Source organism: Aethina tumida, chromosome 1 (genome assembly GCF_024364675.1).
Source record: "Aethina tumida isolate Nest 87 chromosome 1, icAetTumi1.1, whole genome shotgun sequence".
Lineage (NCBI taxonomy): Eukaryota > Metazoa > Arthropoda > Insecta > Coleoptera > Nitidulidae > Aethina > Aethina tumida.
The window spans coordinates 37,880,901-37,894,526 of NC_065435.1; the positions used below are offsets into that span (position 1 = coordinate 37,880,901).

A 13,626-nucleotide genomic window follows, 5' to 3' on the forward strand; every position below is an offset into this window, starting at 1 on the left:
TAAGACGACAAACTGAACAAAAATGCAAGGCAAAATACCATATTTCTACAATAAAGAACTATGGCAGTACCAGTTGGTATACTGCTTCCAGTATAAGACCACATTAGAGTGTTGTTATTTGCTTAGAAAGATGGATTCATCAACAAAACAACAACAATGATTCGAAGTACACATCTAAGCTCGTGAAAACATTGTTTCATGATCAAAAAATATACTAATCTATGGGCCATTTGTTTGATATCCATAGGAATCACTAGGAAAACTGGTTGAAGGCAAATTTTTAAATGAAATTTATAAAATAACACATACAGTAACATGTAAAATACAGAAATATAGCTACATGCAGTGAAAGAATGGTAAAGGTATACTTACACCATAAACTGAACTTTTTTGGTAATCCTGAAATTTACAATATCCATTATCTCATACTAATAATAATAGGATTCAGAAGTCAACAATTAAATTTATTAATCGACTCGAATACAGATACAAAAGAGTTATCGGACCAGAATTGAATTTTATTTAGAGCCAGTGGCACTCTTCGGTGGGGACTCCGTCTCCTCCTTCCCCACAACCGGCTTGACGTGCAGGATCTTCCCGTGAAAGAACACCCCTTCGAGCTTCTTGAGGGCCAGCTCGATGTTCATCCGGTCCCTGCACTCCACGTACGCGTGTCCGTGGTTCAACTTGACTTTGGAATAGAGCAAATTTTGTTCACGCAGCAGACCTTCGATGTTGTCCTTCTTCATGAATCTGGGCAGGTTCTTTATGCATATGGTCTTCGTTGTTTGGGCTTGGGGCGTGGGCGTCGCTGTGGCTGTGGGTTTGGGCGGCTTTGGTGACGGGGGCTTGGCTTGGTTCTCTAGTTTTTTATTCATTTTTTTTGTGCGAAATTAAATGGGGATGGACGGCGACGAAACGGACCAGGGAGGCAGATGACTTTCAGTCATCAGTCATCAAGCATCAAACGTCAAACATCAAATATCAAACGTCAAACGTCAAACGTCAAACAATTAATCGCCGATTTGTTTGATTTGTTTTTGGTAAAGTTGTGAAATCAATGCGATATTAGTAAAGTATTTCCAAATGCAAAATCTTAAGTTATGTAGGTAATGGTGAACGATTTCTTAATTGGTTTGGAACACTTTGGCAATGATTTCGTATTAAGTAACATCGGTGACTGGAAAAAATCATAAATACCCACACAATTTTAAATTAATTAGGTTCCATTAATTAATGTTTATTCCGGAGAATTTGGTTTTGAAAATGTTGCCCAAAAATCATTGCACATCATAACCTTAACATATTACCTAAACATATATTTATTTATTTGAAACTATAATATTATATGGTGGTGCATTTATAATTAATAATAATAACTAGTAGTAGTATTACAACATTACAAGTAAATTGCATTGCTTGTGAAGGTGAATGAGTGAATAGAAACCAAACCCCAACCTAAACCCCAATGGATTAATTAATTACAATCTACTGTCGCTGGTGGCGGTGGTCTTGTTGTTCATGATGTTGTCCTCACTAGTGGTGTGTTGGGACACTTTCAGGGTCTTGGTGGGCCGCTTGGGCATCATTAACTCTCTAAAGATCCTCCTGGAGGGAGCCTCCACCAGCAAATACAGCACCAAGCCGAACGTGAACGACAACACCATGTCCGACAAGGCGTGGCTTATCTAAAACTCATCCACATTAACTAATAATAATCATCAAATCGTGTGAAAAACATACGACATCAAAGTAGGAAATGGACCGGGGATTCCTGAAGCGGGCGGCCGACCTCAGCTGGAACTGCATGTGAACCAAGTAGGTGCCGTAGACGAGTTTGGAGAGAGGCACCAGCGGCGACCAGGTGAGCACCCGGTTGATGATGTAGCCGTGCCCGTAGCTGGCGGTGTAGAGCAGCCCCAGACTGCCCAGGGCCCAGGCGGGGCGGTGTAGGGCCGCGTAGGCGCCGGACTCGACCGCGTCGTACCGGTGGTAGGGGTTGTAGAAGACGCCGCCCACGAACACCGACACGAACATCAGCAGCAACGACACCAGCGTCAGCAGGCCGGATTTAAGCTAAGCGAGAATCAAATTAAAAAAAAAAAATGGATAACTTTCTCAACGATTTATTTGATTTTTAAATGTACAATGACGTCTAGGCCCCCTTGCACTTGTCGTCAGACTTGCCCTTGTATCTGGAGGATCTGGGTTCGACGCGTAGGGGATTCCCGTGGAAGTAAAGGCCGTGTAGTTTGTCCATGGCTTTGTCGGCCATGGATTGGTTGCGGAACTCGACCAAGGCGCACCCTCCACGTTTCATCTCCACATTGATGTACGATATTTTTTGTTCCTTGAACAGTTCGTGAACGGCAGCTTCGCTGATACTTGCGGGCATGTTTCTAATGTACAACTTGTTCATGATAACTGGGGGAACCTTTCTATCTTCGTTGTTGCCACTCATTCTTATTAATTATTATAAATTTAAGCGTCTAAATAAACGACTAGTCTGTCGAGTGAAATTGTGAATGACAAATTGCCAACTTGACAACTAGTTGACATTATATTATTAACTCGTTTATTTGGCCAACAAAATGCTGATTCTTACCTTACAAATATGAATTTCTTTTCCTTGAAGCTTGTAGTACAAGTAACCAGCAAACATCCCAATAAAATATGGTGTGGCCCTGGTGTGGGACTTGCAGTAGGTCAACAGGAAGTCCGGGTGTACCTTAGGGCCGGTCAAAAACTCAGGATAAAAGTGAAGCAAGGCTGGCCTTTGATACACCACCGTTAAGACGAAGGGGATGGCCATTGACACCAGGGTGATGGCCAACAATGCTCCCAATCCGGCTTTCCTTTCTTTTTTGATGAGGATGCAGAGAAAGAGGCCGATTATGAAGTAGTGGAAGTCGCATGGTAAATACCAGGAGTGTGTCATACACTTGAAAATAGATGGGAAAGGAAAAGTTATTAGTCCATAAGGCACCGATGGAATAAAATTACATAAATCGATACGATACACGTCTGAATCGTTGCTTACATAATTTGGCAATAATTGAATCGTGAATGGCACATGCTTTGCGTTGATGAAAGTGCCTGTTCAAAAGATTTTCTTATGTAATGACATAATTAATAATAAATAAAACTCAGTGGACCGCCCAATAGTGGCATGGAACGTGGTGGCTCAAAAACAGGAATATATCATAGTGGTAATGCTAATTGTAATTGTAATTTGTTCGGGATGATTGGTTTGGATTTGATTGATTATATAATCCTGTCGCAATTTGAAATTAGGCATTATTTAGTGAAGTAACCGTTGGTGTGTGTGTATAGATTCACATGTACAATATTTAATATGTAAAGTAACTTTCTAACATTGTTGACTTGTTATATAACACAAAGCAGGTCAAATTCGTTTCCAGTCTAACAAAATATGGGTGAACCGAACAACAAAAACCAACGACAACAATCTCTTCTACTTGCTTGAAAATGCTTGAATGAATTAATTAATATTCATGTCACATTTTTAATTCTTTCACCTTGGACTATTTTAAATTGACATATAACAATATACATATGTATGTATATAAATGGCTAATGAAAATTTTCATTTTCAATCACGCAATCATTCAATTACTAATTTTACCTCATATTATTATCCTTACTACTTTAATATTATTTAAATTGTTTCACTCATTCATTTCTTTATTTTTCTTCAAGTAATTCTAGACAGATCTAATTGTTTAACAAAATATTGTTCACATTTTTACTTTGTCATAAATAACAATTTTTACATGAAAATCTTTTTATTGGCAGTATTGGCAGGAAGTACTACAAACGAGCCAGAGTTGAGTTTGACAGGTCCCTTACGTACTGGACTTGCTTGATGATTGGAAACGAGCGATCTGGACTGATGAATCAAGTTTAATTTGGTTAGCTGATGATGGATTTTATATGTAAGATGACCTGACCTATTCATGAAAGGTTTAGCCCAAAGTTCACCACATTTAGATAAAAATATGCCACCAAAATTTTATTTTCAACAAGATAATGACCTGAAACAAAATATTTGAAGCAGTGGTTTTTAAGAAAAAAACTTGCCATGTCAATTTCCCTATCTAAACTCTATTGAAAACTTATGGGAGACAGTAAGCAACAGTAAAAGACAGAAAGAGTATAGTAATCAGCAAGATTTATCCACGATTCTGCAGGAGGCCTGTCAAAATAAGGATCCAAATATTATTGATCATCAGTTGCTTTCCATTTAAAATAGGTATTTGGAAGTTTCTTATTCATAATAATTGGAAATTTTACAATATATTAATGTAGAATTAATTAAAATACTAATTACAAATTATTTGTAGTAATAAAATTTTAAATATAATTGCCAGTCCAAAACAAATATTCATCAGTAAAAAAATTAAGCTCTTTATTATTTTTATTAATTAATAATTTAAATTACATCTGGTAATTTTAATACATAAATGATAAATTGAAGTATTCCTTATGACAATGTATATACATACAAAGTTTAAACAAACAAATTGTTAATAAATAATAACTAAAATTATACAAAAATATACACTCTAATTTCACCCTAAAACTTTTGTAAATTATCACAGTGCTTTCTATTATTTGGTTATTCATTACACCTTTACAGAATTATTTAAATATTGATTTTTTTCATTTGTAACATGCCAATAACATAATTTACTTTTCTATGTAAATATTACGGTGTAATCTGGTCTTTCATGTTATAAATAAATCCAATTCGAATACTTTAACAATCATCTCTTGATTAATATTCATCCAAACTTAACACTTCCAACATATCTTTTTTTGGACTATATTTTTATTAATCTTCTATATTATTCATTGTAATTCATTCAAGTTACTATTAAACAAAACTGAAACAGAATAATCAAAATGAAGACTAAGTTTTAAGTCTTTCTCTTAAATAAATAAATCTTTCTTGTAATTGTTTTTAAAACATAATTATAATATCGTTTAAAATTTAAAATGTCACCTATAAATATGGTACACCTAAGCTTTTTATTTCTATTACTTTCTCAGGTTCCCTATCATTAATACAAACGTATCAACATACCATATTCTTAAATTTATCTATCCTTATTTTATACAGGGTGTTATATAAGTTGGTTATTTTTAATAGAATTGATTATTTTCTTGAATAAGTAAAGCCACAAACAATCGAATAAAAAAAAAATTAATGAATTTTACAACTGTTATAGAATCAATTAAAATTCGCATCCACCACCATTTTTAAGAAGTTTTTATAAAAATATATTATGAAATTCTGTTTGTTGGAAAAATCCAATTATTTTACTAGTTAAATATTTTATTATAAGAGACGTACAGTTGTACGTTTTAAAGTACAGCAATAACAAATATTAGAATGTGATTAAAGTCATGTATCAGTAAAATAAAAGTCTAAATTTTTTTATTGTTTAACTATGTAATTGTTAAATTTATTAATTTATTGATTACAATTTTTGAACACGCAATCAATAAATAAATAGTACCAAATTAAATAAATATAAAATAAGTAAATAAGAGTAGTAAGAGATCAAAGACAAATATTATTACGTTTATTGCGTTATTGCTTCGAAGGTAAAATAATAACTAGTTGCAGTTAACAGTTAGATTAAAATGTGGAATAAATAAATAAGTAAATAAATAGGATTAGAAAAGTAGGAGTTAATGTATGGGTAAATAGAAAAGTAAAGCGGTATCCTTGAAACGTAGAATGTTTAATTGAAACAGCCCAATTAGTTGTACGACTCATGCACTCATACACTCATACACTCATACACTCATGCACTCATGCAAACGCAGGTGCAATTCTTATTGTAATTATATTTATTTATATTCTAAATCGGACAAAGATTTTGTAAAAACACATCAGAAAACCGCCATTATTACATAAAACATGCCGCAACGCAACGCAGTTCAGCAACGATTAATTTATTTCTTCGGTTCCATTGTTCCGTCCGATTCTCCTCGACCGTCGACTGCGTCGATTGTTTGTTTAAGTGTTTGTTTGCAAATAAATTCGAAATACCGGACGTTCCGTTTCGACATCACAAACCTCATCATCACCACTTACTTGCTTTAATCGTTTTCAATCGATCAAAAGTGAGGCAGGCACGTACCGATGTCATAACTCGATTTATAACTACCCAAAATAATTAGTTAACGTGTAATTGTAAATCAAGTGCGGTGCGGTGCGGTGCGGTGCGGTGCGGTGCGGTGCGGTGCGGTGCGGCGCGGTGCGGCGCGGACGGACGACCTGAATAAATTCGTGGCAATTTTCGTTATGCAAGTCCACAAATGAACAGTACATGCTACGCGTACTGCCATCCGCACCGAACGCCGCCAAAACTTTCTCTTCTTCTCCGTCCAATCCGTCCAATCCGTCCAATCCGTCCGATCCATCCGAAATTACATCACGCCATTGCATTGTTGCATATTCTTGCATGTTCTTCGTTTCTTGCATATGTATAAAAATAAATAAACTTATATTTTGACGTCCCCAAACTTGTTTCAAATTCAAATTTCACACACGTTACGGTTGAGTTGTTAAGTTGCGGCCATCCTATCATGTATGAATTTTGGGACAAGTTTTAGGATGTCGAAATGTACTTAACTTAAGTTTATACGAGTTTCCGAAGTGATTATAATGACTGGACTATTCCCCGCACCGCCTAGTGCTTGGTTGTTTTAATCGTGTTAATTGTGTTAATAGTAAAAGTAGCCTGCAAATGATATAACATGATTTTTACGCGGATCAAGGATAGCAACGACGGAATCACTATCAGATTCCACACACACAGATAGATATGTGTGGAAAGACGGCATGATTCAGCATCATTTTATACTGAATAAATTTACGCAATCCACATTTAATTTAAATACAACACTCGTTTTACTCTCCCACATAATCACAATCACATAATTAATTATTTCGTTCGTTCGTTCGTTCGTTCGTTCGTTCGTTCGTTCGTTGGTTCGTTCGTGTACTTACCATGTGGTCGGCGTGGACGTAATTGCTTATGTAAAGTAAATTGGTCCACCAGTTCGTCCTGCAGTCCTGGGAATCACCGCCGGCCACCACTTTCCATAACGGCCCGTTGCCCGTGTGATTGAACAGCGTCGCGTAGTAAAATATGACGAAGGCGTACGCTGGGGTCAGTCTAAAATAAAATTCAATCCGATATTCAGTGGAATCCAATTAAAAATAATGAGGTAACTTTTTACAAGAAGCAAAGTAAACAAAGCAGTTTATAATAATTATAACAATTCATGCATTTGTACAATTATTATTAATCATAAAACCTATTTTTGCACATATTACGTGTGTCCTCGAACAGGTGAAAGGCATTTGCGTTGGCGAAGCATATTTTTATTTATTTATTTATTTATTTATTTTATGTGAAATTTTTATTTTTATTATTAATTGAGTAATGCAATTACCTTACGTATCGTACGAGTATCATGAAGCCGGGGTTCATGATTTTCTTCTCGAACTGATTTAACAACGTATAAACAACCAAAATTCCACTCAAAATAAAAAACGTGTCCACAAATAAGTCACCGTGAAACAATATGGTGGTCAGGAGTGAACGGTATTGCTGAAACAACAAGTAATTATAAATTTTCAATTTCAATGAAGCCCCTCATTCTTCGTCCCTCACCGTTTCGATGTAATCAAAGTTGAGCAAAGCCGAAGAGACGTAGGTGCCGAAACGGTGGGCCGTGATGATCATCAGAATGGAGACGGACCTGAGGCCGTAGAGGATGGAGAGGGCCGGATTGGATTCGTCGTGTTTGCTCAGATCGTTGAAGTTCTGCCTGGCCGAGAACGTCATCGACAACCTGTACAAAAGAGACTCTACAAGAAATATTGCTCCCTTATTGTCGCACGTTCAGTTTCCGGCAACCTTACTTTTCAGCGGCTCTTCCGTGCTGTTGAAGTCGTACACGGTCACGGCCACGACTATGGCGATCAGGATTATCGTGACGAACCTGCAAGAGACGACAGTTTTTCGTGCATCAATCGTTGAATTAGACAAACGGACGGAGGGATTTACGTGAATGCGATGTCGCCGCCGCTAAAGTAATCATTTTCGGTGGACCTCTGACACCATTCCTCCGAGAATTGGGCTTCGTAACTAACGTTCAGTTGCTTCATCCGGAAATCCTTTCGTTGGAAGTATTTGTTTAGATAAGTCTGGAGCTGGTCCGTGGTACACGACGCCGGTATGCACCATCCTATTTTGATCACGTTCCTTGATTGCTGGGAAATGTCGTCGTATTTCTAAAAACGATTTTGAGTTGAGATTGTATTCACATCACATTCACATAGTCCAGTCATCTTAGTCAAAATTAGGTGAACATCTAGAAATTACTTGTATCTTATCAAACTAAACTTTTGTTTTAAATATTTTTACAATATATATATTTTTTTTCCGTTGTCGAGATAGAGGCAGAGAGCACGCAACTAGAGAATCATTTGACGATGTATGATGTGTCCACACTCATGACGATAACAATACACTCTTCATGTTATGGAGACGATTAAGATAGTAACTTCAAAAAATGCTGGTTCTCTACGAAGTGCGAAAGAGATGATGGCTGCCATATCACATACACACTCTTCAAGTTTATGAAAAATCAGTCGTACCTGGATACAGTAAAGTTCAAGTAAAAAATTTACATGATGATGAAGCATTCGCAAAAAAAAAAAAACATTAACGAAATTGAATTTTTGTGACTGTAGGGAAAGAGGAGGTATATTGCATCGTTGGCAGGGTGGAATGGTTATCTTGAACAGCTCACTAAAAATAGCAAGAACATTTCAACACCTCAAGTTGTTTCTTTCTTTTATTGATAATCCTGCCAGTCACACAGACTCTATTTATTATTTCTAAGTCACATGGACAAAAAATGATTGAATATAATATAATAGTTAATAAAAAATGGTAGTTATATATTTAGCAATATATCCTCAAATGATACTCTAGCCGCACGCTCTCTGCCCTTTATCTCGACTACGGTTCGACGTATGAAAAAATGAAAAAATGGTTAAAACAAAAGTTGTAGAGAATTTAATTCTCTATCGATATCGATAAGAAATACAAGTAGCGTAAAACCCATAGAAAACGAGATATTTACAAGAAATGTGCAATAAATCAATTTTTGTGACTTTTGACCTGTGACTTTTTAAATTGCGGCCATCCTATCATGTGTGAATTTTGAAACAAGTTTTGAGATGTCAAAATATAAGTTTATATAAGTTTATAGTTGGTCTCAATCAATCTCAATTTGCGAAGTGACTGGACTGGACTAACATATTAATACATATGTATGCAATAATTTAACAATTTAATTACACGTCGTAATTTAAATAAATTGTTGAAGAATGCAGTTTATTTCAACCACAAGGTAATCAATAACTGAATCATAGTTCCGAGTAAAAAAACTTACGTAGAGCCTCTGGAAAACGGTCTCTTGGGGATGATAAAAGAGTGAGAGAGGATCGCGTTCGATATCAGGCTTGGGCAGTTTGGCCGTGACCGTGGCCAAACAATATTGGGTTTCGAAGGGCGCCCTGGCCGTCAGGCACTGTTCGAAGTGGCCCATTTGAAAGATGCTGCCCCTTAACACGCCACTGGTCGACTTGGCAGTCGCATCCCACACTAAAACACAAAGGAAAAAATAAAGATTTGGATGCACCACTTATTCACCACTCATCGACTCGTTGACTCGTCGTACGTACTTTCCTCGGCCCAAAGGGTCATGTTGTTCAGATGGTTGGCGTACAGATCGCTGTGTCTTTGGCACAGGTCGGCGACGTCGACGTCGACGTCGGCGTCGATTGCCGCGACGGCGATCGGCAATCGAGGAAAGAGGCTGGGGTCCCGGTCCCAGTCCGGAGGGGTGCAGAACACGACGACCCCAACGAAAAATAACGAAACGTAGAGCCGTATCGCGAGCATGGTAGGATTCTCGCGGAAATCTCATTCGTTAATGAAACAAGTGGAAAAATCGCTTGGAAGCAATTACCTTTTATAAGTGTGAAGGTTTGTCCTTCACATCCTTGACAATCAAATTTATTCAAGTTTAATCAGACAATGAATGTACAGGTACTTGCGTATCGACGATTGCTATTGCTATTGCGATTGCGATTGCGATTGCGATTGCGATTGCACATGAGCCAATTAAAGTGCATTTTAATTTATAATTATTAAAATAAATCTATCGAATAATTAATTAAATTATAAATTGTAATATAAATTGTTTGTGTTGGCGGACTAAGAAACGACGTCACCACATTAACTATTGTCGCATTTTAAGACGAAAGCCATGGGACGATAAGAATACCGAATCGGGTTCATAATTTCAGGAAATGTTGCTACTCATAAGGTACTTTGATGCTGCAACTTTCAGATCTTTATCTGTTGCCGTTTCTGAATAAATCAAAAAATACTGAAAATCATTATTATTCTCAACACCTTGTGAATCGATTGATCTAAATATCGGATATGTTTTGGGAAGTGATGATAGCTTCTAGAGAAAAAATTATTTAATATAATAATATTTTTTTTTAATTCCTCATTCAATTTTCGATGAAATTATGAGCTTCAGGTTTTTTTTTAAAACGGTACGTCACATTGAAAAAAATTAAAAATCGATTTTTTGCTTTTATATGAGTGTTCCTATTTTATTCTATCGTTTTCACTAGTACAGTAATCGCAAAACTTCTGTATTTTATCATTTCAAGAGTTAAATCATTTTTGAGCAGAAAATCGATTTTTAATTTTTTCAATGTTAAAAAAATTTCGAACCTCTAATCTATACGTATAAATAGAATTGGAGTGTCTGTTTGTAATATTGAGATAACCGTTTTTTACTACATGCATATGAATATAAATGCGGTACATACACCAAAATAACATATTTTACAATTTTTGTCTCTCAGTCTGTCTGTCTGTTTGTTCCGGCTAATCTCTGGACCGATTTTGAAGGGTCTTTTATTAGCAGGTAGCTGATGTAATAAAGAGTAACTTAGGCTACTTTTATTTTAGAAAAATAAATATTGCAATGTCCAAGTACTGTCCAGTACCACGCGCAGCTCACACGCCTACAACCACTGGGCTGTCACGTCGGGCGCCTCCCGGACGAAGTCATCAGCATCATAAAATTAATTTAAATTAAAAGGAATTGTTCTTTTAATAAAATGATTATGTCTTTTAGTTATTTCTTACATTTTTAGTAATTTTTTAGGAATCCAAGAAGAATTAGAATTATTTATTTTTACTTTTTTAATGATTTTTCAGGAAATTAGTATTAGTAAAAAAATAAAAATCCATAGTTATTAAAGTGAAACTATGTAATTTAATCAGTACGAATTTAATCGTATGCATTTTATCACATAGATTTTAATTGTATAGAAATTGATCATATGGATTTTGATCGTATGAAATTTGATCATATTGATTTTGATCGTATGGAAAATAATCGCATGGATTTTGATCGTATGGAAGATGATCGTATCGATTTTGATCGTATGGAAAATGATCGTATGGATTTTGATCGTATGGATCTTGATCGTATGGAAAATGATTGTATGGAAAATGAACGTATGGATTTTGATTGTATGGAAAATGATCATATGGAAAATAATCGTGTGGATTTTAATCGTATGGAAATTGATCGTATGGAAAATGATAGTATGGATTTTGATCGTATGGAAAATTTCTCACGTTTTTAATGAATTTTTGAGATTTACGTTTTTCGTAACATATATGATAGATTAGCGACTGTTAATCTGGCTTTTTAATTTGATTAAAACACTAAATTCACAATAATACGCTTTATTACAACAAACGTACTTTAACCCTCGACATCTAAAGCTTGACTGCTCGGTTCTTTCTTAAGAACTGCCCCGATTATTAAATGTAAACAAATACTTCAGATTTGCTTATGAAACAAAACTAGTCTAAATAGATGTGAGCACGTCGCATCGGTCCATCGGTGAAGGTGATGACGTAAGCTAACACGGCCTTCCTGACATGTGGGGCGTCCTCGCACCTTCCACAGTTTTGCAAAGATTCACCTGACACCGGTAATCTGTAAACATTATAACAGCAGTACAAGCTCAAAATATATTCGAAGAACTAAGTCTAAACCTTATTTCATTTAACAAAATAGACTGTTATGTGGCACAGTTAACAACCACCAGAAGCTCAGAGGCGGCTCAACCATCAACAGGTCTGTTACACCCATGACTCTCAAGTGCTATCAAAAGATACCATATTCTAGCCAGGAGCTCAGAGGCGGTTCAACCACTACCAGGTCTATTACCCGCTTGTCTCACAGACCCAGAACACAACAATCTAAGCCTGCAGAGCAGGGACCTTAAAAATAGCCTGCCAAGCAGGGACCTTTAAACATAGCCTGCAAAGTAGGGACCTTAAACATAGCCTGCGACGCAGGGACCTTAAAAATAGCCTGCCGAGCAGGGACCTTAATCATAGCCTACTAAGCAGGGACCTTCACATATAGCCTGATACCCAGGGACCTTAAACAGCCTACTAAGCAGGGACCTTTACACACATTCACACATCAATCTTATTAAATAAATCTATATCCATCATACCTTATAGAATTTCTGTATCTGGCCAGGTTCGTAACTGTTCATGCGCTGCTGTTGTAGTTCTACCTCGGCTGCCAATCCTTCGGAGTGCGTATCTCTCATTAGGTAAACAATGCGTTACCTCAAAGGGTCCGTGATACTTTGGTTTCAACTTTCCTCTATTCGACAGCTAATAGCGACATCTAATCCTAACGAACTTGCTTCTGTATGTAGTTCGGTTGACAATTCCAGATCAAAAATGTTGAAAATCGGATAAGAAGTCAATCGTACATTTTCACATTTACATGTCCATTCAAACGATTTTCCCTCACGTAACAGTGCAGATATCGGTGCTGTTAAAATTGCAAAGTTTTTCACAAGATGTCTAAAATATCCAGCCAGTTCTTTTTCGATCACACCTAAATATTCCACAGATGTTTGGAAAAAGTTACATTTTTGTATATTTAAGGGCGTCAATGTCCTTTCTTAAGACATTCTTGAATGGGTCGAGCAGGGCACATCATCAACATAAACAAACGTAATATCGTCTTTAAGTGGTCCAAGGGCTTTAACGATGGCGCTCTGATAATCTGATGGAGAGTTTATGAGATCAAACAGCATTCGGTTGTTCTTTTATTTCTTTCGTAACCCACTCGTCCATTCCTGACAAATTCAAGTCATATTCCTCAAATGCAATTTCTAAATCTTACAAGTCGAAACTGCGCTGCAGCCACACTTAAACCTTCTGCGCAGCTATCTTCAATGTTGCTTGAGTAGTTTGGGCGTTGGCCATTGTCGATAAAATTTCCATGTTTTGTTTTTGGAATCTGTTGTTACTTTCTTGCTGCTAGTCTCTCTCCGATGCACTTTCGGTAATGTTCACAACGTTCGGACTCACTGCGCGTTTGTGTTTTTCACTATTGTTTGTTCGTTCACAAAGAAACACAAAAAAAAAAAATTTTTTTAGG

At 36.4% G+C, this 13,626-nt stretch overlaps 1 protein-coding gene across 1 annotated transcript; it reads right to left on the bottom strand.

The window, feature by feature from the left end:
- Positions 1-443: 443 nt before the first annotated feature.
- Positions 444-10,026, bottom strand: LOC109599333 (nose resistant to fluoxetine protein 6). Its single transcript, XM_020015317.2, has 10 exons — positions 9,800-10,026; positions 9,508-9,719; positions 8,112-8,338; positions 7,967-8,046; positions 7,716-7,912; positions 7,495-7,652; positions 7,046-7,214; positions 2,606-2,941; positions 1,744-2,076; positions 444-1,688 (listed from the first exon to the last, which is right to left on the bottom strand). Exons 1-10 carry the CDS (start codon positions 10,017-10,019, stop codon positions 1,482-1,484), a joined length of 2,139 nt encoding a protein of 712 aa, XP_019870876.2. The 5' UTR covers positions 10,020-10,026; the 3' UTR covers positions 444-1,481.
- Positions 10,027-13,626: the final 3,600 nt, after the last annotated feature.